Source organism: Cetorhinus maximus, chromosome 6, assembly GCF_964194155.1.
Source record: "Cetorhinus maximus chromosome 6, sCetMax3.hap1.1, whole genome shotgun sequence".
NCBI classification, from domain to species: Eukaryota; Metazoa; Chordata; class Chondrichthyes; order Lamniformes; family Cetorhinidae; genus Cetorhinus; species Cetorhinus maximus.
In genome coordinates, this window is record NC_135884.1 from 122,131,546 (window position 1) to 122,159,435 (window position 27,890).

Consider the following 27,890-nt stretch of genomic DNA (forward strand, 5'->3'; position numbering starts at 1 on the left):
CATCATTGGTCGCCGGCACTTGGAGGACTGCTGGAGGCAAGGAATCTGCTGAGTCTGAGTCAAATGATAAGCCTCTGGACTTGGTCCTCAGTCAGTTGGAGGAGCTGCAAAGGCAATCACGGGAACATCAGCAAGGGATGCCTGGCGCACTCCTCAGATTGCAAGGGAAGATGGTGGAGTGCGTCCGCCTTCAGTCTGAGGTGATAGTGCCGGCATGCCAACGCATCGAGGTCAACACTGGCAGGATGGTGGCCACCATGGAGATCATGTCCAGGACATCAGCCTGCACTACAGTGTGGGCTGAACTCCATCGCTAATGCCATAGTTGGCCTCCAACAGTACCAACGTGAGAGGGGTGCGGGGCAGCTCGATCTCACTCCAGCTTTCCCTTCTCAAGGAGTCAGCCAGGAGCCATCGAGCACCCATATTGAGTAGGATCAGCTGGTGCACCCCTCGGGACCATAGACCCAGGTGACTCCAAGAATGTCTGGCTAATCCAAATCCCCTCTTCCTGTGACCCCTGAAGCTCCAGCTCCACAGGCCAAGGAGGGTGCAGCTGGCCCACAGCAGGACACCCAAAGTAGGCCAGGGCCCTCCTGGTCTTGGCCCTCGAGAGGACACCTGACAAGGTCATCACAGACAGGGCATCACAGTCAGCAGGCTGCCTCCACCTCTGCTGTGGATGTCTGGGGAGCACCAAGACGTAGTGGCAGGGTTAGGAAGGTTAAGAAGATGTAACTCTTTCAGAGTTAAAACAATAAACTAAATTAACACAATAAGGGATAAATCAGGCACAGCCCCTAAGTCAGGTCAGCTGTAAAACCAAGGACAAAGTTTAAAGGAAACTTACAAATATTAAACCAAAATGTGATTAAAGGGGTCAACAAAACACCCCAGTCCCCGCGGTGCCCACCGGGCACAAAAGGCCTCGATGGTGCCAGCAGACACCGCATGCTCCCTCTCCAGGGACACCAGGCCGTGAACGTAGCCGCGGAAGAGGGACAAACAGTCGGGCGGGACTCCCCCCTCGATCGCCCGCTGCCTGGACCTGTTAATGGCCAACCTGGCCAGGCCCAGGAGCAGGTTCACGAGGAGGTCCTCCTCCTTCCCGACCCCTTCCGCACCGGGTGTCTGTAGATCAGGAGCGTGGGACTGAAGTGCAAACAAAACAGTAACAAAAGGTTCTTTAAATAACTAAAAAGGGAGTGCAGCCTATAACACTCTATATATGCATGGTCCACGGACTCCACAAGACCACAAAAAACGCAGGTGTCTTGGGAGTCCGTGAACCTACACATTTTACGATTGTAGGGGACTGCTGCATGCAACACCCTCCAACCCAGGTCCCCGATAGAAAGAGGGAGGACACCTCCGCAGAGGGTCTCCCATCGGGGTCTCTGCCGCCGGACGGCAACAAGGCACGCCAGGGCGTGTCCGGGCGGCGGACGAGGGCGAGAAAATGGAAGGTGTGCAGCAGCAGTCCGTACAGAAAACTCCTCCACGCCGTGCCAAATGGCACGGAGGGCATGTCCCCGAGGTGGGTTAAGAAGATGTAACTCTTTCGAGTTATCAACAGATCGCATGTAACTCTTTCGAGTACATTCACAGTTCTTGGTTTCCGGGAGTGGGACATGAACCCACAACCTTCTGATTCAAAGGTGAGGGTGCTATGAACTGAGCCACAGCTGACACCTCGTTTAAATATGGAACGCTTCACGAATTTGCGTGTCATCCTTGCGCAGGGGCCATGCTAATCTTCTCTGTATCGTTCCAATTTTAGTATATGTGCTGCCGAAGCGAGCACAAAAATTCTTTCGAGTTATCAACATTCACAGATTGCAACTCTTTTGAGTACAATCACAGTTCTTGGTTTCCGGGAGTGGGACATGAGCCCACAACCCTCTGATTCAAAGGCGAGGGTGCTATGAACTGAGCCACAGCTGACACCTCCCTAACTTTAAAGGAAACTTACACAGCCTGGGCATGGATGTTAATCACTTGTACATAATGTTCACTATTGTCAATAAATTCCCAAGAATGTCTCCCTGCCTATGGCTCCTTGTTATAATTAGCAGTGTTCGTGTCACTCAGATGTGAAATCCTGGTTCCTGCACAAGATAAAGGCAGGTGTCTCAGCCCTGGACTTCTTCCTTGTGCAGTGTGTGTAACCTTCAGAGCAAAGCGATGGCCCAGCTTCACACTCACTGGACACATTACTGATGCCTGCACCTCGATGATGCTTATCATTGTTGTCAGAATGTCGAGCAGGCGTCACAGAGTTCCATCACCCTCTCTGTGCGCTCTCAGCACCTTTAAGGTGGGGCTGGTCCCCATCTCTTCAGCATCTGTGACCGGTGATGCTGTGCTCCCAAAGGGGTCAGGTGCTGAAGGCTGATAAAGTATCAGGTGCTTTTAAAGTTCCAAGGCTTCATCTCCATGATACCACCCTGATCACAGAGCGCAAGCGAGCTGTCCTCAGCCAGACAGGAGTCAGTCATTCACAGAGGCAATGTGAAGATCTATGGAGTGTCCACAGTGCATGTCATCATCAATCTCCTGGAATCTAGGTACTATTAGGGCCTCCGCTGTGTCTCCATGACATGAGCCTGAGCACTGAGGGTATGTGGGCTGTCATCAGCCTCACAGGAGTCAAACATTCACAGTTGCAAAGGATGTCAGGACCGTCTTCACTGCATCTCATCATCATCCTCCACGAAACTTGTGGCTATGAGGGCTTCCCGAGCGTGCCTGCCTCGTCTGGCCAATGCGATGGCCTCATCACTAACATCCACATCTTTGAGGACCTCATCACCATCATCCCCTTCAACATCCTCCGCATCGGAGGATACGTGCAGCTTCACCATCTCTCCCTCAGCCAGGTCCTCCAACCATTTGAGTGCTAGGTTGTATAGTATGGAGCAAGCTACAGTGATGCATGACACCCTCTGGGGACCGTGTTGCAATGCTCCACCGGAGCTGCCGAGGCACCAGAACATCATTTTCAAAATGACTATCATTTGCTCCACCAAAGTCCGGGTCGCGACATGAGCCTCGTTATACCATCGCTCTGCTGTAGTCTGAGGCTGTCGCATAGGCGTCATCAGCCACATCCTCTGTGGATAGCCCTTGTCCCCGAGGAGCCAGCTCTGCAGTCTCTGTAGACCCTGGAAGACGCCAGGGATCTGAAACCTGCTGAAGATGTAGAAGTCGTGGATGATCCCTGGGAATTGTGCGCAGACCTGCAGGATATGTTTGTATTCATCACACATCAGCTGAACATTCAGCAAGTGGAAGTCCTTGCGTTTGACATAATTGACTGCTTGTTGCTACGGAGATCTAAGTGCCACATGAGTGCAGTCATTGGCACCCTACACCTGCGAAAAACCAGAGAACAGCAAATCCCAGCGCTCTTGCTTCCTGGCTTTCCTGGCTTTCCTGATCCCAGTCGAGATGCACAAAGTTCTGTGTCTTTGTGAAGATGGCGTCCATGACTTCCTGGATACACTTGTGCGTGGAAACTTGCGAGATCCTACACAGGTCACCTGTGGAGTCCTGGAAGGAGCAACTGGCATAAAAATTGAGCGCCATGGTCACTTTCACTGCCACTGGCAGTAGATGCCCCGTGGCATCAAATCCTGCAGCAGGCGGCACTGTGACCGACCAGTTCCCTAGACATGCGCAGTCTTTGGCGACACTGGTTCTCTGTCATCGGCAGGAATGATGAGCGTCGCATATAGACCCTGGGACTAATGAAGCACCTACGAGCGACGGCTCTCTGTGGATCTCCAGCTGCATGCGGAGGATGCCCTGCTACATCCTCATCTTGAGGGGAGTGCTCATCCCTACACCGAGCCAGGAGCCTCCACCGAACTCTTCTTCTTCTCTGCTCCCTGTAAGCCATGAGGCATACCGTTAAATCACCAGGCTCTATGATCCTGATGTTCTCCCCCTGCAGTATCAAAGAGAGAGACACGTGGGTTAACATAGGTGTCCTAACAACCTCTCTTGGTTAAGTCTGAAGGCTCCTCCACCCATGCCGGAGATTGCTGGCCATCACTTGGATGTCCAGTGTGTAGTTTGCTAAATGCTGTCCAAAACCCCACCCACTACGCCATGGCCACTGTTCGCAAGGGGATTCTACGACTTTCTGAGTCAGCCAATTGTTCTGTTGCCCCTAAAATGCACATTAATTTGCAGTCTGCGTCCACGGGGTGAAAAGCTCTGGAGCATTGTGGTGCTTTTGTGCTCTTGCGTCGCTTGAGTGGGCAGAGAAACTTCAGAGACCTGACTCCAAGCATGTCAATGGAGCTGCAGCTGAATGATCTCACCTGTGGAAGAATGCTCACTTTTGACAAGTTTTTCCAAGCACTTGGCCACTTCCCTCACCCCCTCCCCCACTCCACCCCCACACCAGCATGTGCTTATGCACTTCCTTCATTCTGTGCTGCCTTTTGCCCTCCCCGGCCTCACCCACAATGGAGCTCTTGTCCCGGCACCGCACTGAAAACCAGCCGGGAACCGCGGCTTGTCTGTGCCCCCCCCCCCCCCCCCCCCCCCCACCCCCCAACCCCGGCAAATGCACGGTGCCTCTTCCTTAATGTCCTACGGGCAATGCTCGCAAGCGCTGTGCAAGGTTGTGCGCACTCACCTCCGAATTCCCCTTGAAGTTTAGGTCACCAGGTGCACGCCTTTTAAAGGCAGTTGTGAAGCAGGCCTTTCTGAAGTCACGCCAACATGGGTGGTAAATTTGATGTGGGGGGATGATTCTGCTGAGCTGGGCTTGTAATGAGATGCTAAAATATTGAGATTAGGTTCCCAGCATGTGGTAGCAGGAAACGCAGCCCTCCATTGATGGTGGAGTGGACAAGTGCAAACTGGTTTCACGACGGCGTTCTTGCCATGCTGTCTGCTCACGCCTGGCATGACGCCTGTCACCAATGGGACCAGACAATTCCATCCACAAAAACAGATTATCTGGTCAGTATCACATTGCTGTTTGTGAGAGTTTGCTATGTGCAAACTGACTGCTCCATTTTCCAACATTACAATGGTGACTACACTCCAAAGGACTTCATTGACTGTGAAGCACTTGAGATGCCCAATGGTTCTTTAAAATACTGTGTAAGTGGAACTGGAGTTAGTGAAATCGAGGTGAGATTTGTTTATAACTGTTACTCTGTACATTCACATGCTGTCAGTAAAATATCTAAGGCAAACACAAATTTTGTAACAATAGACATTCACAAAGTCACAATCTGTGAGCAAAGTAAAAAGGCATGGCCATATATTGGGTTTGAACTAATGTAAAATGTGCTGTTCATCTTTCACTTAGGCACTTCACAGCCTTCTGAACTCAACATTCAGACCATAATCCCTGCCCCCATTTTGTTTCCTTGTCTTTGCATGTATCGGTCTTAATTTTGTTTTCTCTTGTTTTGCTTTCAGATGGCAGCTGTTCATACCCTGCCATCCACATATTTTTTGTCTTTTTACTTGTCCCATTATTACTCCCCTTGGCTCTGCCCGGCCAACTCTTCTGTCATTTAATATCCCATTTTCCACCCTATCAGAGGCCTTCCTCTTTATTTTTTCCAGCCTCCCCACTTGACTTACTTAAAACCTATTACACTTCCAACTTTTCCCTGTTCTGACTAAGGGTCATTGACCTGAAATGTTAACTCTGCTTTTCTCTCTCTACAGATGCTGCTGGACCTGTTGAGTATTTTCAGCATTTTCAAGCATTTATTATTGGGTTTGAGCTATTCACTAAGGCTTAGATGCGATTAATCACAGTTACTATGGGACAGATTTTTGGTCCCAAGACAGGTAACTCAAGTCAGAAAGTTTCCCAGCTCAACACACCTGCCTCGGGAAAAAGTGCCCAAAATGAGACAATTTTCCCTCCAGGGGGGTGTAGGTGCAGGATGGAGTCGGGCTCTCCATCCCCGGAAGCAGCCACAGGGGCTGCCAAGTGCCGAGGCAGGGGGGCAGGGTTTTTACAAGGCTTGACTCGGTTCTCTGGGGTTTCATCCCAGTTGCTTTCTTAAACATAAGGCCCTCCAGCCCTCATCCCTCATTCCACTTACCTCCCACCCATTCCCCATGCCCTTACATGCTAGCTCATGCCAACCCACACCCCTCCCAACCACTCTGATAGCCTCCAATATCCTCTATGCCAACCCATGTCCCCACCTACCAAAGCCTCTCATACCATGCCACCCACCCCATTGCACCTTATAGCCCCTATGCCAACATACTGCCAACTCACGTCCCCTCACCCACCCACATGACCCCTTACATCTCCTATGCCAACTTAGTGCCAACTCATGCCAACCCATGACCAACCAGCCATCACCATTTGCTCGTACGCCCTCCATGCCAACTCAGTATCCACCAGAAGTAGACCTCACGAATCATGCTGAGATGAAATAAAATAAAGTTCTAAATTTATATAACTAAGCATCATGTCAACAAACAGCTTTGAAACTGCCAGAAAAGATTTTTTTTCAACTCAGACACAGGCTGGCAGTTTCTTTTCTCAATTTTTAAAGGGCTGGCCGTTTAAATAACTTGACAACTTGACAGTTGTACAGACCTTATCCATCCTTCAAGAGCATTTACGAACTCTCTAAAGATTTGTAACTCCCACACTATAGGATAAAGCCCTTGCTCCAGCAAAAATGGGGTCTGTGTGAACTCAACACATGTGGCCCTACTGAGTTTGGGTTTCCCACATGTGGGAGTCATGCCCCAAACCCTTTTTCCTACTGACAAAAATGGGGTCTGTCAGAAATGGGGATGGGATTTCCAGATCCAGGACCCACCCATCATTTTTTAAGGTCCCTGAAGTCTCCAGGACTCCATGAAAATCCAGCCGCATATATTTCCAAACCTTTGAACTCCTACAGTTTCCTTTGACTATACATCTGAAATTGTAGGTCTGGAAAGAATTTCACAATAGAATTCAACAATTTGTTTATTTCCATAACTTGAGGATTGATTAATAGCTAACGAAGTACTTACCACGGCAACGGCGGAAGACTGCAGAAGTTCTGAGGGAGTCATCGTGGTGAAATATGCAATATTAACCAAGATGTAACAGACAGTGACTAAAGGGATACCAATGATGATGGATAGTGGTAAATCTCTGCCAAACAAAGATTATCAGTTTCCATTAGAATAATTAAAAACTTCAAACCTTGCAAATTATCCCTTAACACAATTCAATATAATACTGCCAAAAAAGCGCTCATGCACATTTTAATCAACAATAAAATATTTTTTCTAGTTTTTCATAGTACTTTGATTGCCAAACATTAAATAAGTCAGCTTTTCTAGAATTACTTAGCATCAATAATATATTTGCCCTTCTGCAGGTATCATTCTGCAATACTGCATTTCAGTGGCCAATAGAGATTATATTCCTCTCATTTACAACTCCCATATAACAATTTATGTATTCCAAGTTGGAAACTGTTTAATTTATACCCATTTTGTGTGTGCATGCAGGCAGCCACTGTAAAATTGTCCCCATATTAATTTCTGCTTCATATTATGTTATGTGTTTTGGGTCTGGATAAGTATTCTCTTGGAATTAGTGCTGCTGTCACTCTGTTACGATCCCCATTGGGGAAACTGTAAACCAAAGTAGCCAAGTTTACTGAATCTCCAAATGAAGAAATTACCAACAAGATTTCACTTTCTGTAACTTTTAATTTAACACAAATCAGAAGCAATGCAAATTAAACATGAATTCACAAGCAAATGATACTACAGATAAAAGGCAAATGTCGTTTTTAATAGTCTATAAAACAAAGAAATGTTTTACATAATCATGAGCAATCATATCATTCCCATAGACATGTGACACTGTGTAGCTACATAGTTCCACGATATGTTGTTATTTATTCATGCAGGGTCATTCAGGAGTTCTATGCAACCACAGCTTTCACCTTCGAGTTTCACAGGTGCAATTATTATCAGCAAGGCACACTTATACAAACCCTCTTTCCCATGGGTCACAACAATCCAGATGATGTAGCTTTCCAGAGTTTTCAACTGACCAACCAATAATACCCCAGTTCACAGCTTGGCCACTTCTGGGAAAGCTGTTTCACCTTTCCAAGCTATTCACACAGCTTTCCAAGTTTTAAATCTTTTTAGCCAGCTCACACAGTACCTCTAAGAGCTCATGATTCCTTTTCTGTCAAACAGAAAAACTGACCACTTCCTGAGAGTGATTTGCTTCTCTTCGCAAGAATCCTGTGTTCCTCTTTCTGTCTCTGCTTTCTCGTTGCACCTGCATCTGTGCCTTCACCCTACAGCTTCTCTGCTTGTGTCTTTCCTTTGTATCTACAATTCTCCTTTGTGCTTGACAGCCACAGTGCATCCATATCTTGACTTCCCTTCTGATGGTACTCAAGGGTTGCCAGGTCACATGGGCCAGTTATTTCTTATTACGCAAAAAAATTACAATCGAGTCTTTTACAATTGATGCTAACTGGATAGGCTATTAAATCCTCTGAATGAGGTGAGCATGGCTACCTTTGACATTAAGGCAGCATTTAACCATGTGTGACATCAAAGAGCCCGAGCCTGGGTGGGGGGAAATTCCCCACTGGCTGAAATCAAACCAGGCTCAAAGGAAGATGGTTGTGGTTGTTGGAGGCCAATCATCGCAGCCCCAGGACATTTCTGCAGGAGTTTCTCAGCGACCTAAGATAAACCATCTTCAGCTGCTTCATCGATAACCTTCCCTCTACTATGAGGTCAGAAATGGGGATCTTTGCTGATGATTGCACCATTCATGACTTCTCAGATACAGAAGTAGTCCATGTCCATATGCACAACATCCAGGCTTGGGCTAATAAAGGCAAGTAACATTCTTGCCACACGAGTGCCAGGCTACGACCATCTCCAACTAACGAGGATCAAACCATCTCCACTTTACATTCAGCTGCATTGCTGAATACCCCACTATCAACATTCTGGGAGTTGCCATTGACCAAATACTTAACTCGACAAGCAACATGTAATCTGTGGCTACAAGAGCAGATCAGAGGCTAGGAATTCTGCAGAGAGTAACTCACCTCCTGACTCCCGAAGACTGTCCACCAAATACATAGCACAAGTGAGGAATGTGATGGAGTGCTCGCCACTTGACTGGATAAGATAAGTGCAGCTCTGACAGCACTCAAGAAGCTCAATGTCATTCAAGACAAAGCAGCCCACTTGATTGGCACTCCATCCACCACCTTAAGCATTCACTCCCTCCACCATTAGCACACAGTGGCAGCAGCATATACCATCTACTAAATACACTGCAGGAACTCACCAAGGCTTCTTCAACAGTACCTTCCAAATCCACTTCCTCCACCATCTACAAGGACAAGGGCAGCAGATGCATGGGAACACCACCATTTGCAAGTTTTCCTCCAAACCACAAACCATCCTGACTTTGAACTATTTATCTGTTCCTTTACTGTGGCTGGGTCAAAATCCTGGAACTCCCTTACCAAACTGCACTGTGAGTGTTCCAACACCCAATGGACTGCAGCAGTTCAAGAAAGTGGCTCAGAATCACCATCTCAAGGGATGGGAAATAAATGCTGGCCTTGTCAGTGACACCCAATTCCCAAGAACAAATATGTGAAACTGCTTTCTTGTTAAAGGGGGGGCTTACAAATTAAAAGTCAGTGAACTTTCATGAAGTTATGAGCAGCCTGCTTATTTCAATGTGAGGTACAGTCCAGATTGTTGTGCGACTGCACACACTTGCACCTTGGAGGAAACATTGCTCTCCTTCCCCTGCTCCTATTCTCCCTCTCCTTGCAGGATCTATTCTACTTCTACTTCTCACTGGTCCCAATCCATCTCTCTTCTAACAGGTTACTTTATAACTCTATTCTCACACATCTCATGCTCCTTCTCCTCACTCATATCAATCTACCTCTTCACTGCTCCCATTCTCTCTCTCCTGACATGTCCAATTTTCCTCTCTCCATTATCTAGTCTTATTATACTTCTACTCGGCCACTTTCCAATCAACCTTCTCTCTCTTTCCCTTCACATAGCGTCCTCTTTGTCCTAGAATTGCTAATCACAGCTTGTGCCATGATATCCAAATGAGGCAAGACCCCAGAACAACTTAAGCTGCTATGAGGATTGACCCCATACTCTAAGCCATCTAGCCAACTGAACTAACTGACTCCTTCCTCTCCTCTTACTAATGCAGTTGTCCCTCTCCTCACACAAATCCCTGTTGGGTTTGCTTGCAGGCTCCCAGGGGGATACCTTGTCAGATATTCTACCTGCCACGGAGCTCTGTCCTCATTGATGGCCTGGGTCCCTTGCTGATCCTGGGCCTCTAGAGGATGCATTGCCAACAGCTGCCTGCAATGGACAGCTGCTGGCCTCTAATTAGCCAGCAGTTCTTGGAGGGAGAGGTTTCCCCCCACCCAGGGTCCTTGATCCCAGGGAAGGCCACCCCACAAGTCACTTAAGTATCTGATTGGCATTTAATATGGGCCGGCCTCAAAGAAGGTGACACGGGACTCTTGCTGGCTCTCCAGCTCGCAGGTGAGATCCCCATCAGCTGGATTAAGTACCGCTCTTTGACTCCTGCCTGGTGTGGGTCCAAAAGAAACAGCTCTTGCTGAAAATGAACAGGGGTATTCACTAATGGGTTTATGATTAGACAATCAATCCTCACTTTTTCAGTTTAAATCAGATTACCAGTCACAACATTCCACAAATGGGCCTATTCAATGCCTACAGCCTGGGGCTTTTTCAAAAAAAAAATCTTAATTCACTTAGAGCAGAATCTTTGGGTTGTCGGGTGGCTGCATTCAGCCCCCGACCGTGAGTTCATGCTGGCTGGCAAATTAACAGCCAGCCGGCGTGAAAGGCTCGCTGAAAGGCTCAGCGCTGCCGGGGTGGGGGTGGGAGGAGGGAGGAGGGAGGAGGGCGAGCGCTGAAGTCAGCGTGGGCGTGGGAGAGCATGGAAGGAAAGCTCCCTGAAGGCAGAGAGCCGCCTCAGGGAGCTGATGAATTTAAAATCAATAAAAACAGAATGTAAAATCAGGAAAAAATGTCCATGCATCAGAATGAGACACCTCAACAAACAGATGATGAACAAAAACAAAAATACCTGGAAAAACTCAGCAGGTCTGGCAGCATCTGTGGAAGGGAGCACAGTTAATGTTTCGAGTCCGAGTTGTTGAAGAGTCATGCGGACCCAAAACGTTAACTGTGCTCCCTTCCACAGATGCTGCCAGACCTGCTGAGTTTTTCCAGGTATTTTTGTTTTTGTTTTGGATTTCCAGCATCCGTAGTTTTTTGCTTTTAAACAGATGATGAAAATTTTTTCAAAGCATTTTAATCTTTTTTTAAATTAGTAACAGAAACCTCATCCTGCCCTTGGATGAGGCTTCCTCAAAAATGCAAAGGTCGTCTGTCCGATTCGCCCGCCCGCCAACCGTTATGGTTGGACGGGCAGCGAAAAATTGATGTCAATTGCTACTTTAATGGCCTTAATAGGCTTCTTAATTGTTGGCGGGTGCACTGCCAACTCCCGCATGTGCCCGCCAACTGAAATATCATGCGAGTGCGCGATGACGTTGGGGCGCTCGTCCACACGCTGAACGGAAAATTCTACCCTTAGTTTTAAAATGTAACATTTATATGTGATTAATACCCTACATCCTTTCTGTGATGTAAAGTTCAACAATCCTAAAACAAGACACAGATGCATTGTCTACTTTAAGAATTTAATGTAGGATCCATTTGTGGGATGTTATACACACATGAACAAATTGTCTTATTAGCTGTCCATCAGTATAAAATTGGAACTCCATTGCACCTGTCTAAGTCCAGGTTATAGGATGTCAGTCTTTCATTTGAGAAGGAAGACTAACAATTTGTATTTAGTTCTTGTTTCCATATTGAACAAAATTTCTTCCCACCACTGAAATTTCTCCTGATCAAAATTTAGTTTTCACAGTTGAAGAGAGAACAAAAATAACAAATTGTGTTTAGTTAGCATCTTATCATATCTTCCTAAGCATTTCATAACCAATAAATACTTTTAAAATGTAGCTACTGTTATGTAGGCAAATATTTATACACAATGAGATCCCAGAGATAGAAAATGAGATCAATGGCCTGTTTATCTATTTATTTATTGCTCCTGGTTGAAGGACGAACATTGTCTTGGATTTTGGGAGAAAATTCCTACTCTTCAAATGGTGGTGTGGGATGCATTATCTCCAATTAAACCAGTGAATAGGCAGGGGGGTCTTGGTTTAACATCTCATATCCTTTGACGTCCTTCAGTACCATCATCTTAGATTATACTCTCTACCCTGAAAAGCTAAAGATTTTGTGCTATTAATTTTGATTGATTGGTGTTGAAGAGTCTAAATGCATGCTTTTTTTAAAAAAAATTCCTACGTCTTATATAAATTTGAATGCAAAAACTGTAGGATTTTCCTACCTGTAGGGATCCCTCAGTTCCTCTGTGATAAAGTTGAGCTGATTCCTGGAAAGGACAGATTTAAGCATAATATACATCCTTAATATTGACAATGAATGAAATCGATTTCCTGCGCCAGACTCCTTTAAATATTTTGAGGGCTTCTAAAAAATGTTAGAGACTCTTAAGCATCTAATATTGATTGCAGGGATTATTAATAAAATGTATATTTTAGTTAAGCATTTGATCTCTACACATTATCTATGCAATCATATAACAAGATAGAAAAATATGACTAGAAAGTCTCTTACCATCCATCATAAGACCAAAGGCCATTATAGAATGCCAAACTAATAGAACTGAAGGAGATTTGGGCTCCATCAAAGGAATCTTCAAAGTTCTTTGTATTTCCTGCAAAGATGAATGTGCATTATATTGCAAAATTGTTACTTTTGATTTGTATGCTTGACTGATGCACTATTTGGATCTTACTAGGAATCACTATTAATGTCACTTTAGTAGTTTGGTGGTACAGAACTTGAGTATTGCTGAAAAAAGACATTTTGTTGAAGCTTTTCATCTTGCACTCATTTGGACAATCGCAAGAATACGAAGGTCAGGGAAAGCAACAGTTTTATACTCTATGAGAAGAGAGTGCTGATTGGGTGGCAAGTGGACTCTGATTGGTAGAGGCGTTGCCATAGAGAATGCACCAGTTAATGGTGACTGATAATTAACCGCCAAGAATTGTTTGAAATTTAAACCTGACAGCTTGACTTTGGTTGGTCAAGGCATTGCCCTGAGGAGTGAATCAGTGAACGGCTATCATTTATTTTGTTTAGCTGAAACAGGCGCAATGTGTGTGCATGTTCTTGCTGCCAGCAAAGGACAGGGCCCTGTGTATTAATATAAGTAGCTTACGGCACACACAAATGTGCCACACTGTGAGCACGACTGACAATCTTGATTGGTTGTCAGGGTAATTTTTAGCACACTGAGGATTATTTAGCAAATGTTGTCCAATCACAGAATTACATCTAATGTTGGACACTGTGTCACTTTAAGGTATTTTAGAAATGACTGTAACTATAGGCCCACCACCATGTTTACAGTGAAACTGAGAATGTACAATGATGCAGCCTTGTCAGTATTGCCTACATCCAGAGAACATATTTAAAAATATTGTTTTCTTGTTGAGGAAAATTAAAAACACCATGCCATTATTTGAAGCAGAGTAAGAATGATATCCCAGCCAACATTGCTCACTCAACAAATACTGTCAATACAAAACCTGGTCATTCATCTCATTGTTGTTGCAGAATGGCTACAACCTTTGCCTATGTGACAACAGTCACTGCACTCCAAAAGTAATCTGCTTTGAAGTGTATTGCTTTGGTGCTATATAAATTCAAGTATTTATTTTACTCTCCAGTAATAGCATGTGCCTGTTAAATCTTAATCTCAGCTAATGACAGATTGAGTGTCAAAATTTACCCAGATCTCCTTAACCAGGAATAGAATGAGTAATTCAATCAAATAGATTAACAAGCCAAATTTTAAAGACTGTAACAGAATCACAGAATCACAGAATTACACAGTGCAGAAGAGGCCCTTCAGCCCATCGAGTCTGCACCGACACATCAGGAACACCTGACCTACCTACCTAATCACTTTTACCAGCACTTGGCCCATAACCTTGAATGTTATGACATGCCAAGTGCTCATTCAGGTACTTTTTAAAGGATGTGAGGAAACCTGCCTCCACCACCCTCCCAGGCAGTGTATTCCAGACCATCACCACCCTCTGGGTAAAAAAGTTTTTTCCTCACATCCCCCTTAAACCTCCTGCCCCTCACCTTGAACTTATGCTCCCTTGTGACTGACCCTTCAACTAAGGGGAACAGCTGCTCCCTATCCACCCTGTCCATGCCCCTCATAATGTTTAGGAATTCCCCCCCGCCCGCACAGGGAGCGCACAGTGCTTCCATGTGGACGTCACACTGGGCAGGCCTTAATTGGCTCACCCATGTAAAATGGCGCCGATCGGAGGCACGCCTATACGTGCCCGCCATTCAACTTCGCCCCCGACGGGGGGGAAATCCTGCCCTATGATTAGAGTAATTTGTAAATATATAACTTTTAAGGCAAGATAGGCATTGCTAATATTTTATAATGCACTTTCTCTTAACAATCACAATTTCATTTTTATTTCAGTATTGTTTCTTCAGAAATTTTTCAAGATTAAAGTTATCTGTGCAAGTCATTATTGTAGCAACAGTAATTGCAAGTGCACTGTACAACATTTGCAGACATAGTTTGCCTGGATGATTGGGTGACACAGAGAAAAACAGCGTTCCGAAACCAAATAGATAAAAAGTTTCCATTGGTTACAATGAACAAGAATATCAGAATACAAGAATATATTAAAATATAATATTTTATTTAAATTGACCATGGTGAAAGGAAAGGTAGGAAAATTAATTACAATTGCAGTTCATATTACATAAATTTGCTTTGAGTAACATCCTACTATTTTCGCAGTTTGAGACCTTGGGCAGAATTTTCTGGGTGTCGTGCGGGGGGGCTGGGCCCCGCATGTCCGCGTGTAAAATGACGCTTGGTGACATCAGGCGAGCGTCCTGACATCACCGCGCGCCATCGCGATATTTCATTGGGCGGGCGCGCGCTGAAGTGCGACACGCGCCCGTCATTAATTGAAACGGGCTAGTTAAGGCCCTTAACTCCTCAATCGACGCCGATTTTCAGGCGCTCGTGCGATCTTCAGCTCGGCGCACGGGCGCAACGGGCAGGCGGGTAAGAGACTTTTTAATAAAACTCATCCACGGGCAGGAGAAGAGGGCTCAGTGGGGTTGTCAATCTGGTCTGTGAAGTATTTATTGCAGAAAGTTTTTAAAACTTGCCTGTGTGATCCGTAGCAGTTCAGAACGAAGTCCAGCAGCTTTATACAGTTTACTTTGAAGCTTCAGCTCAGCGCTCTGCAGTCAGTAACCTTTATCGGGCCTGCAGCTTTCCAGAGGCCTCCCCTTAGCCTGGGTATGGGTTCTGACATGTCTGTTGGAGACAGCTCCTCTGAGGAGGAACAGAGGGCTAGAATAAGGAGGAGGCCAGGAGTGCACATTCAGCCTCCAGGGGAGTCACCTTTGGGAGTACAGGCGCAGGCACAAGGGGCACTGGGCCAAGAGGTAGCCCAAGGTGGAAGGGGTCGCAGAAGATGCCACTATCCTGCTGCCAGGGTATACAGGCAGTGAAGTAGCTACCTCAATATGACTCAGGTGCAGTGCTGAAGGAGGCTCCGTCTCTCAAGGGAGACAATCAACTACATCTGTCAGATGACTGGCCCTGAAATCTCTCCTAACTGTGTGGGTGGACACCCCATGCCAGCGGCTCTGAAGGTCACAGTTGCCCTCAACTTCTATGTCTCTGGCTCCTTCCAGGGCTTGGTTGGTGATCTTTGTGGTGTCTCCCAATCAGCTGTCCACACTTGTGTCAAGCAGGTTACAGACGCTCTGTTCAGGTGTGCATTGACCTTCATCCACTTCCGTTGGTACCAGGCAAGCCAGACACAGCGAGCCAGAGGCTTCGCGGCCATTGCTGGCTTCCCCCGCATCCAGGGTGCAATAGACTGTACACATGTGGCCATCAAGGCACCAGCAGGTGAGCCCGGTGCCTTCGTCAACAGGAAGGGCTTCCACTCCTTGAACGTGCAGATAGTGTGTGATCACAGGATGCTGATTCTACAAGACTGTGCAAGGTACCCAGGCAGCTCCCACGACGCCTATGTCCTCAGGTGCTGGGGCTCTTCAGTGCTCCAGCCCAGCTTGATGGATGGTTGCTGGGTGACAAGGGCTATCCCTTCAGAAGGTGGCTTCTGACACTTCTCCACCATCCAAGAACAGAAGCTGAGCAGCGGTACAATAGGAGCCACGGCTCCACAAGGGCTGTGGTGGAGAGAGCCATTGGTCTTCTCAAGATGCGCTTCCGATGCCTGGAGGGGGCATACTCCAGTACCCCCCAGGTCGTGTCTCTGTGATAGTGGTTGCATGCTGCACTCTCCACAATCTTGCGCTGGAAAGGGGGAACACAGTGGACGATGAAGACATCGACGCAGTGGATGTGGGTGCACATGATGACTCCAGCACTGATTCAGAGGATGAGGAAGCACAGGGCAACGATGAGGGGCTAAACGCTGACCCGGCACAACACCAAGGAGACAGGGGCACCCGGGAGACCTTAATCCAACAAACCTTCAGCTAGCTCCACACAAATGGGTCAGGAGGACCAGCCTTGCCTGGCGCTTCCATACTCGGCACTTAAGTGCTAAATCTGCCACTTCATCAGCTGCAACTAAGGGCTTTGGGCATAAACCTTAATGTCCAGTCAAATACTTATAACACGTATGTAAAACATACAAATGCAGCACAAAGGAACCACCCTCAGCCATGGTAACACGTCTGGATTTAATTTTATCCATCATATCGTCAAACAAAATGAAAGCGAAACGTTTTTCAAACATCAAGAAATAATAATTCCCTAATCTAGGGCCAACACAAAAGCAGTTGAGAAACCCATAATGTACCTAAGGTGCCTTATGCTTACATTTGCGGGTGCTACCTTGGTGCTGCCCCATCGCTCGGAGTGGCATCCGAGACAGCCTGCTGACTCTGCTGTCCTGTTGGCCTCGATGACCTTGGCGGCCATCCTCTGGCCCGTGGACCCTGTGCTGGCCCCGCCTGGGAGGAATCTGCCAGGTCCACAGCTGGCATCTCCCCAGTCGCCTCACACGATGAAGCGGTCACTGGGAGAGGGGCGGAGCAGCTGTTGCCCTCATCTGGAGCACCGAGAGAGGAGCCCACAGATACGACAGGCAGCTGCTGCGCCAAAGTGAGGTCACCCCGGACCTCCCTGCTGACCGTGGATGAATGGGCAACGAGCTGGGAAGCTTGAAGCCCATACCATCTCCCACATTGGCACTGACCAACTGTGGCCACTGGTGCTGTGAGGACTTGCAGGTCCGAGCGTAACCTCAGGAGAAGCTGCTTGTTCTCCTGGGAGCCCCTTTCCATGAGAGTCGCTCTCTCCATGGAGGAAGCATGACGCTCTGACATGAGGCTTATGGCATCACTGATGCTCCACGTGGACTCCTCCACCGTGGACACCAAGTGAAGCATAGTCTCATGCAACACTCCCAGATGCTCCCGCATACCTAGCCGTTTTTCCTGCAGCTGCTGTGTCGCGTCCCACTCCAGAGGCACATCATCAGGCACCGACTGAGCATGTGCCTGGTCCCCTGCAGTCCTCCGGCTGCTGGCGCAATCGGCACTCTCAGTCTCTGCCAGCTCCTCCAGCAATTGTGAAGTGCCCTCTCCACTGTCCCCTGAGACACTAGCCAATGTTGCAATTCCTACTGATGTGCTAGTCTCTGCGCTGGTGCCTGCCTTGCAGAAATGGTGTGACGCAAGTGACAGTTGCGGGCCCTCAGGTATGAGAGGGGGCCTCTGATATCGATCCTGGTTGCCAGTCTCTGATGATGCTGAAATTAGCAACAAGGACAGTGGATCACACTGACACACTTCATCCCTTTCCACCTGGCTCATTATGCGCTCAACCTTCTAGAACCGAAGGGTTAGGGTTAGGGTTAGGGTTAGGGTTAGGGTTAACATGTAATAAGTATTAGGATGTGCAATTGTGATGCCATGGCATACAAGGCCATGGGGATAGTGGTCAGAAATGGGATAAGGTGACTCTGGTAGGTGCTAGACATGCGCATCTTCGAAGGGCCGAGGGACCTTTGTCTATGACCCACACGTCTGACTCTATCAGTCTGTGAATGAGCATTGGTGGGGTGGCAAATAGTCAGGAGGAGGCCCAAACATTACAGGTGGATAAAGATGGGCTGGTCAGATGGCCTAAGGAATGCCAAATGGAATGTTATGTGGATAAGTGTGAGGTGATGCACTTGGGCAGGAGAAACAAGGTATGGGAAAACACGAGGAATGGTAGGACCAGGGAAAGTAAGGACGATTAGAGGGACCTTGCTAGGCATGTTGACAGGCCTGTTAAGGTAGCAGGACAGGTATATAAGGCATTTAAGAAGGTAAATGCCATAGCCGAGGAATAGAATGTAGGAACAGGGAGGTCATGTTGCAAGTGCAGAAAACGCTGCCGAGGCCACAGCTATAGTTCTGCGCTGTGATCAGCGCTTCATGGGAGGGATGTGACTGGAGAGGAGAGAGTGCAGAGCATGACCAGGATGCATGCTGGGCTGGAGAGTATGAGTTATGAGGACACGTAGCATAGACTGGGGTATTTGCCCTGGAGCAGAGGAGATTGAGGGGTGACATTATTGAGCTTTATAACATTATGAGGGGCATAGATAGGGTCGACAGGAAGGAACTTTTCCCCTTGGTGGAGGGATGAGTGACCTGGTGGCATTGATTTAAGGTAAGGGGCATGAGGTTGATAGATGAGGTGATGAGGAACTTTTGCACACAGTAATGTGGGATGCACTGGCTGAAAGGGTGGTGGATGCAGAAACCCTCCTAACATGTAATAAGTATTAGGATGTGCAATTGTGATGCCATGGCATACAAGGCCATGGGGATAGTGGTCAGAAATGGGATAAGGTGACTCTGGTAGGTGCTAGACATGCGCATCTTCGAAGGGCCGAGGGACCTTTGTCTATGACCCACACGTCTGACTCTATCAGTCTGTGAATGAGCAATGTTGCAACAATAACGATTCCAACAATTATCAGTGCTTTGGATGGTGGGAAGGCAGAGCAGATGTGACTGTGGACCTCAAATACCTGGCCGCTCTGCCCCTGCCTCACCGACACCTGGGGACCTGGGTGCATGGTGCCTTTCAAGCTCTAGGGCCTCCTGGTCAAAACGGCTCAAAATCAGCAACTGGGCCTGGCCGCCTCCAGTCCGCAAACGCTCAGAGGCATTGTGAGCATTTTTCTCCTGAAAAACAGAGAAGACCATTCATTGCGGCTAATCACACATGTACTCTGCAGCCACACGCCGCACCCCAACCACAGTGGCCCATATCAGGCCTCCAGTGCCTCCTGTCCATGCTACTGCTGACCAGTCACAAAAGTATAATACAACTGCTCCCAACGGCCACCTTGGACACATTCTGCGTCCATCACTTTAAGAAACACACGGTCTTAGCTCCCATGGCAAGGAGGTGCAACTAGGTGTGGCGTCGATGGCAGCAGATGGCTCTTGGCCACGAGACCTTGAGGCTCCCCTTCCACAATCTCATCACTGTGAATAGGACATGTGTTGGAGTTCTGAGTATGCGCCTAGCTGCATCTCCTGCAGGTTGCCCCCAGACTACACATGTGCGACTAAGAGCAACACATGGTGCTAGGGAGAACCCATCTCCTCATGGTCACTATCTGCTTGACTGCCCAGCGTGCGACAAATGCCCAACATGAATCAATGTAGTCACGACAGTTGGTGCACCAACATGGTACTCACCCTTCCTGAGCGCAACAAATCATTGAAGCGCTTACGGCATTGGATCCAGGTGCGCCGCACCACGTCGTGGGAGCTCACCTCCTCCGCCACCTCCTCCCAGGCGCACTTCATCATGTGGGGTGGCCTCCTCCTCCAATCCTGGGGAACCAGCACCTCCCGCTGTGCTGCCACCTCCGCAAGAAGGGCAGCAAGGCAATCATCAGAAAAGCGAGGGGCACATTGGCCCCCCGCTGGCCTACCCTAGAGTCTGCCCTGCTCCTGGGGCAGACCCTGCAGCCTGCCCTGCTCCTCTGCCCTTCCCTCCAGAGTGCCCTGCTGAGCAGACCCCCATTGGTTGGATCTCCAGCTGGCCATAGCGAACAGCCTACAGGAGGCTGCCAGGCCTCTTTTTAAACAGACTGCTGGGTCACCATTGGACCCGGCGGTCTGCATACGCCCGCCGCAACCTTTACACTCCTGCTCTCCACGGGAGTCGGAAATGTGCTGGGTGGGCCTTAATTGGCTCGCCCACGCAAAATGGCGGCGCAGCCCCAATTGTAGGTGGCAATCGGGTCCGTGCCCACCCACGTCCGCACCTGCTCCGCACGCCCGCCAAACGGAAAATTTTGGCCCTTATTCCAAGTCTGTAGCCAATAACCTGCAGTGTTTCTTCTTGAATTTAGAGCTAAAATATTTTACATCAAGTTATTCAGATAAATTATTTTTAAAAAAAGAGAATGATGAGTAGCTGCAAAGGAATATTTAGATATTTTTCAAAACCCTTTCCCTGTTATAATGGACATAAGTGACATTGGATAATTCAGGTATGCTGCACTAATGTTTGTTTTTTATAGGTTTGTACTATAGTTGGTTAATCTGTTAGTCATAGGGATGAACAAGCTTTTTAAAAGATCAAGATATGGGTGAAGATTACTAGAACAATATTCAATTTAATATGAGTGTGCACTAAATGTAACTCTTTATTCATATGTATTACCACATATAAGTAACATCTCACCTTGTGCAATTAGAACAATTCCAGCCACAACGATGACAATAACAATTAGCAGTTTGGCAGCAGTTAAAAAATTCTGAACATAGTTAGCCAGTTTGACACTGATCGAGTTCAATAATGTGATTAAAACTGCAAAAGTGAAAAAAAAGAAATGCTCAATAATTACAAAAAATTTTAATTCACATTTATCAATCTCAAAGTAGTCACTAAAATATTAAATTTTTAATCTTAAAACACATCTCTAATCCTACTGATCTGATATTTGTTATATAATTTCACTTTAAAGAGCAAAACAAGTATGACTAGTGTTTCAAGATTAAATCCTGTCTGAATTACAACAACATATAAATCATTGGGAAGTCACAATTTAAGTTTTAAGTTTTTTTTAAGCATAAAACTCAATTTAAATCCTAATGTATTTTAAATAGGTGAAATTATTTTGGCTTATTTGCTCTGCGCTCAGAACTTTGTCTTACAGTGAAAACATTTTTTATAAATGGCTGCTCATAATACATTCGATATTTTCCTGTCTTGATAAATCCCCTGTAGAGAAAAAAGCTCCTGGGCAATCAGCTCCCTGGGGAGTTCCTCATCATGCAACTCTCCTTAGCCACCCACTGCGACCCTTTACCTTTTCTTCCCAATCTCCTCACTTCCACTATTTAAGTTCCCCTGGCTTTAATAAGGTGTGTTTTAGCTCTAAGTGTAAGTTAATTGCTATTTTAAACCATCACTGACCATGTCTGCTCTCTGCTTTTCTCAGTAATTTTGATCAACTTATAGCCCTTGCCCCCATTTTTGCTGATCAGTACTGAACCTATGTCTACTGTTCTTTCAGTTTCAGCTACAGTCTTTTCCTGGACAGAACTTCACTCTCTTGGACCAAAGAACATTTCCCTATCACTTCCGGATCATACAGTGATCCCATTGTCGTTATCATCTTTCTGCCTCGCAACTGATTCAGCACACCTGGATCTTCATTCCTACGAGAATACCTCTTATCAGTGTATCCTCTGATACTCTACCTGGACTTCATTCGCCCACCACACTTGTTTTCTCCTTTAAGCTGCTCCTTTTAAACCTACCTCTTTGACAAGGCTTTTGGTCTATTGGTGTAATATCTCTTCCTGTGTCTTGGTGTTAAATTTTGTTTTATAATGCTCCTGTGATGTTTTATCATAAAAATAGAAGCTGTTATATTTGTTTAAAAAGAGTCCTGTGTGTAAACGATAATACTTACTAATAGCAACTGCAGCAAGGCATTTGATGACTATATTTGGAGGCGCACAGCCAGGATAGAAGGGAATTGCTGCATATTTTGCAAAACTCAGACAGATTATAGCAAATGATGAAGGTTTTACAACGGCTATACACATCCACGAGTACAGGAATGCAGGAATTGGACCAAAAGCTTCCAGGAGATATGAATATTCCCCTCCTGATTTTGTGATCATCGTTCCCAAGTCAGCATAACAAAGTGCACCTATTAAAATAGGAATAGCATCATCAGAATCTGCATTTCATACTATCATATCTACAAGATGAATCCCCAAGTGGCCTGGGGATATATTCCAAATAAATTCAAATTCTTCAAGTTTGAGAGCTTATTTAGTTTGTAGGAAGAACATAAGAAATAGGAACAGGAGAAGACCATATGGCCTATTGAGCCTGCTCTGCCATTCGATATGATCATGGCTGATTTTAAGCTTCAACTCCACTTTCCTGCCTGCTCCCCTTGATTCCCAAAGAGACCAAAAACCTGTCTATCCCAGCCTTAAATATAATCAATGACTGAGCATCCACAACACTCACAGGTAGAGAATTCCAAAGATTTTCAACCCTTTGAGTGAACAAATTTCTCCTCATCTCAATCCTAAATGATCGATCCTTATCCTGAAACTGTGCCCTCTTGTTCTAGATTACCCAGCTAGGGGAAACAACATTTCAATATCTACCCTGTCAAGTCCCTTCATAAACTTGATTATTTCAATGATATCACCTCTAATCCTCTAAACTTCAGAGAATACAGACTCTATTTACTCAGCCTCTCATCAAAGGACAACCTCTGATCCCAGGGACCAATTTAGTGAACCTTCGCTATACTGCCTCCAATGCAAGTATAATCTTCCTTAAATACGAAGACCAGAACTGCACACAGTATTCCAGGTGTGATCTCACCATAGCCCTTATAATTGTAGCAAGACTTCTTTATTCCTGTACTCCAATATCCTTGCAATAAATGCCAACATGCCATTTGCCTTCCTAATTGCTTGCTATACCTGCTTGCTAACTTTTTGTGCTCCATGTACAAGCACACCCAAGTCTCTCTGAACATCAACATTTACAAGTTACGTGCCTTTCAAAAAAATATTCTGCTTTTCTATTCTTACGACCAAAGTGAATAACCTCACACTTCCCCACATCATACTCCATCTGCCACCCTGTTGCCACTCTCTTAACTTGTCTATATCTCTATGAGGCCTCTTTGTGTCCTCGCAGATTGCATTCCCACCTAACTTTGTGTTATCAGCAACCTTAGATACATTACTTTATGTTTCTTCATCTAAGCCTTTAATGTAAATAGCTGAGGCCCCAGCACTGATCTTTGTGGCAATCCACTAGTCACAGCCTGCCAACTTGAAAATGGTCCACTTATCCTTACTCTCTGCTTCCTGCCCATTAACCAATCCTCTATCCATGCTAATATATCACCCCCAACTCCAAGAACCCTTATCTTTTGTATTAACCTTCTGCGTGGCACCTTATCAGATGCCTTTTGGAAATCCAAGTACACTACATCTACTGGTTCCCTTTTATCTACCCTATTGAGTTACACACTCAAAAAACACATATATATTTGTCATACGGGGCAGAATTTTTCCGTCGGCATGCAGGGGGCGGGATCCGCATGCCGACAGGTAAAATGATGCACGGTGACATCGGGTGCACGTACCGACGTCACCGCGCACCATCACGATATTTCGTTGGGTGGGTGCGTGACGATGTCCGTTGCGCGGCCGCCAGTCATTACCAGGTCAATTAAGATAGTTATGGCTCCAATTGTCCTGGATTTTAAGGTGCCCGTGCAATATTCAGCTCATTGCACGGCCTTGTGGCTATCCGAAACTTTAACGATCCTCATCCACAGGCGGGAAAGAGGGGTCATTGTTTTTACGAATCCCGATATTTAACAGTTACTGCTCAGAAGTTATTGAAAGTTGTGCGTGTGAGGTGGAGAAGTCTCAAATGCACAGCAGCTGCTTGGACTGCACTCATTACCTTCAGGTCAGCACTTTTCAGTGAGGATTTGTTTTGGGGCCTGTAGGTTTCAGCAAGCCTCCCTGAGCCTGGGAATGGGGGGTGATCTGTCCACTGGAGGCATCTCCTCTGAGCAGGAAGAGAGGGCTAGAAGGGGGAGGAGGCCAGGAGTGCACATTCAGCCCCCAGGGGAGCCACCTTTGGGAGGATAGGCACAGGCACAAGGGGCGCAGGGCCAAGAGGTAGTCCAAGGCAGAAGGGGCTGCAGAAGACGCCACTATCCTGCTGCCAGGGTATACAGTGCGCGAACCACCTACCTCAATATGTCTGAGGTGCAGTGCCGAAGGAGGCTCCGTCTGTCAAGGTAGACAGTCAACACTCTCTGTCAGATGATTGGTCCAGAGATATCAGCCATGCTCATCTCTCTATAGGTCACAGCTGCCCTCAACTTCTATGCTTCCGGCTCTTTCCAGGGCTCAGTGGGTGATCTCTGCGGTGTCTCCCAGTCGGCTGTCCACACTTGTGTCAAGCAGATGACAAATGCTCTGTTCAGGTGTGCACTGACCTTCATCCACTACTGCTAGGACAAGGCCAGCCAGACAGAGGGAGCCAGAGGCTTCGCGGCCATTGCTGGCTTCCCCCACGTCCAGGGTGCTATAGACTGTACACATGTGGCCATCAAGGCACCAGCAGGTGAGCCCGGTGCCTTCGTCAAAAGGAAGGGCTTCCACTCCATGAACGTGCAGATAGTGTGTGATTACAGGATGCAGATCCTGCAAGTCTGCGCAAGGTACCCAGGCACCTCCCACGACGTCTACATGCTCAGACACTCGCAGGTTCCAGGGCTCTTCAGTGCTCCAGCCCAGTCGATTGGATGGCTTCTGGGTGACAAGGGCTATCCCCTCAGAAGGTGGCTTGTGACGCCTCTCCACCATCCAGGAACAGAAGCTGAGCAGCGGTACAACAGGAGCCACGGCTCCACAAGGGCTGTGGTGGAGAGAGCCATCTGTCTTCTCAAAATGCGCTTCAGATGCCTGGACCGCTCAGGGGCTACACTCCAGTACCCCCCAGATCGAGTGTCGCTTATAGTAGTTGCATGCTGCGCTCTGCACAATCTAGCTCTACAAAGTGGGGGACGCTGTGGACGAAGAAGATGTAGACGGAGTGGCTGGGGCTGAGCACGATGAGTCCAGCAGTGAGTCCGAGGATGAGAACGCACAGGCAAATAATGAGGGGGCACAGGCTGACCCGGGCATGCTCCAGGGAGGCAGGGACACCCAGGATGCTCTAATCCAAGGAACCTTTAGCTAGCACAGCACTTCTGGATACGCAACACAAGCCTGGTGTGTATCCTCCATCCTGGAGACCTCATCTGTCTGGATAGGAGGATTGGCAATGGGCGCAGTCAATAAATCTGAAAGACACACAAATCATTCATCCAATCTCAGGAACCCATGCACCATTCGAAAAAAAGAGGAACCCACAGCCATTTGAGACAACATTAATTTAATATTGTAACCAAATCTCGTCAAATTACAGAAATCAAAATGTGTTGGACTTCACACAAAGTTCTAATCAACTCTTGGGGGAGTGGGGGCAACAGAAAACCACCAGTGATGAACCCAGGGTGTGCCTAAGGTACCTTCATCTTTCGTTTGCGGGTGCTACGTCTTTGTGGTGCCCTGTCGCTGGCAGTGGCTCCTGAGACAGCCTGCTCTCTCTGATGTCCTGTTGGCCCCGATGACCTTGGTGGACGTCCTTTGGCCTGTTGAGCCTGTGCTGGCCCCGCCTGGGAGGGAGCTGCCCACTCCGCAGCTGGCATCTCCCCAGTTGTCGCAGCCTCATTGGATGCCGTGGTCACTGGCAGCGGGGCGGAGGAGCTGCTACCCTCATCCGGAGCACCCTGAGAGGCACCAGCAGAGACGACAGGCAGCTGCTCCGCCGACGTGAGGTCCATTCGGCCCTCCCTGCTCACCGCAGATGGATGGGCACCAAGGTGGGATACCTGGTGGCCAAACCACCGCGCACACGGGCACTGGCCAGACAAGGTCAATGCCCCTGTGACAGCACACAGGTCCGAGCGCAACTCTGGAACCCCTGATCTTGTCCCTGGAGCTGCCTCTCCATGAGAGTCACCAATCTCTCCATGGAGGAAGCTTGGGGCTCAGCCATGATGCTCAATGCATCGGCCACGGCCGCGTAGACTCCTCCACCATTGACACCAAGCCAAGCAGAGCCTCATGTATCTGAACCAGATGTACCCGAACACCCGGCCGCATGTCAGTATTTGGCTGTATCACCCACGACTCCAGAGGCTCATCATCTGCCACGGACTGAGCATGTGTCTGGTCCCCTGCAGTCCTCCGACTGCAGGCGCCATTGGCACTCTGTCTCTGCCAGCTGCTCCAGCGACTGTGAAGTGCCAGCACCGCTGTGACCCGATACACTAGCTGAAGATATAATGCCCATCAAGGTGCCAGTATCTGCGCTGGTGCCTGCCTGGCAGAGATGGTGTGACACTTCTAATGATGCAACTTCATGCCCCTCAGGTGTCAGAGGTTGCCCTGCTGCTCCTGTTCCCAGCCGGGCGCCGATGATGCTGAAAGGAAGAGTAAGGAAATTCGATCAGTTAGCCTGCGGGCAACATCAATGTACATGCCTGTCCCCCGGCTCATCAAGCACTCACCATTCCACACGCACTGGGCAAGCCATGTTGGTAACGCCACTCACTGAACAATCAGCAATGGCATGGATGTTGGGAGACGACTGGTGATGTGAGTGCTGGCCATACCTGCCCATGGAACCCCAACCTCTCCGGCTCCAGTGGGCCTGGGCGCGTGCCGCCTCTCCAGGACCAGTGCCTCCTGCTCATAGCGGCTAAGCACCAATATCTGGGCTGCCCCACCGCCAGTCCTCAGCCGCTCGGCACTGTTATGAGAATTCTTCTCTTGCAAATGAAAAAATTGCATTGATAAGTGATACTTGTACCGTCAATCTCCTTGCGGCCAGCCCACCACAAGCCCAGTTGGCCACTGCAGGTCTGCAGTGCATTCTTCCCCCGCTGCCTTCATCACAGTTGGGAACACACAGTTGTACAAGCCGTTTCAAGGAGGCACAATGACATGGAGCGCAGAGGACAGCACATCCATATATGCCACAGGACCTTGAAGATCCCCTCACACCATGTCATCACTCTGACTTCCACATGTCTTGGAGTTCAACCAGTGCGCCTGGGCGTAGCTCCTCCAGGTTGAACCCACCACAGTCATGTGGGTGTCATTGCACCACATGCTGCGGGTGCAGAATCCATCTCATCTCAACCCTCTCATGCTGAACGCATAGGCAATCTCTGGTGGGCTGCCCAGCTAAGGGCACATGCCATCACCAACTCATTGCACTCAGGCAACTCAGACATGGGTGGTCCGCCAGCAGGGGAGAAGGTTACATGATGGGTGCAGTGAATGATGCCAACATGCTACTCACCCTTCCCATGCACAGCAGGTTACTGAAGCGCTTGCGGCACTGGGTCCATGAGTTCCGCACCATGTTATGGGAGCTCACAATCTCCGCAACCTCCTCCCATGCCCTTTTTGTCAAGTGGGGTGGCCTCCTCCTCCCGTCCTCGGGGACAAGCACATCCCGCCCTTCTACCACCTCCTCG

At 47.7% G+C, this 27,890-nt stretch overlaps 1 protein-coding gene and 1 non-coding gene across 2 annotated transcripts in view; both read right to left on the reverse strand.

Annotated features, from left to right (window-relative positions):
- The window catches only part of slc7a9 (solute carrier family 7 member 9), a 60,842-nt gene that overhangs the window by 23,569 nt on the left and 9,383 nt on the right, over positions 1 to 27,890 (reverse strand). Inside the window, exons 2-6 of the mRNA XM_078544412.1 lie at positions 22,212 to 22,454; positions 20,975 to 21,100; positions 12,784 to 12,883; positions 12,494 to 12,538; positions 7,024 to 7,147 (exon numbers count right to left, since the gene is read on the reverse strand). Coding sequence (XP_078400538.1) covers positions 7,024 to 7,147; positions 12,494 to 12,538; positions 12,784 to 12,883; positions 20,975 to 21,100; positions 22,212 to 22,454 — 638 coding nt within the window. The remainder of the gene's footprint in view (positions 1 to 7,023; positions 7,148 to 12,493; positions 12,539 to 12,783; positions 12,884 to 20,974; positions 21,101 to 22,211; positions 22,455 to 27,890) is intronic.
- Positions 1,698 to 1,804, reverse strand: LOC144682349 (U6 spliceosomal RNA). The gene has a single exon (XR_013577000.1). It is a non-coding gene; the product is annotated as a U6 spliceosomal RNA (small nuclear RNA).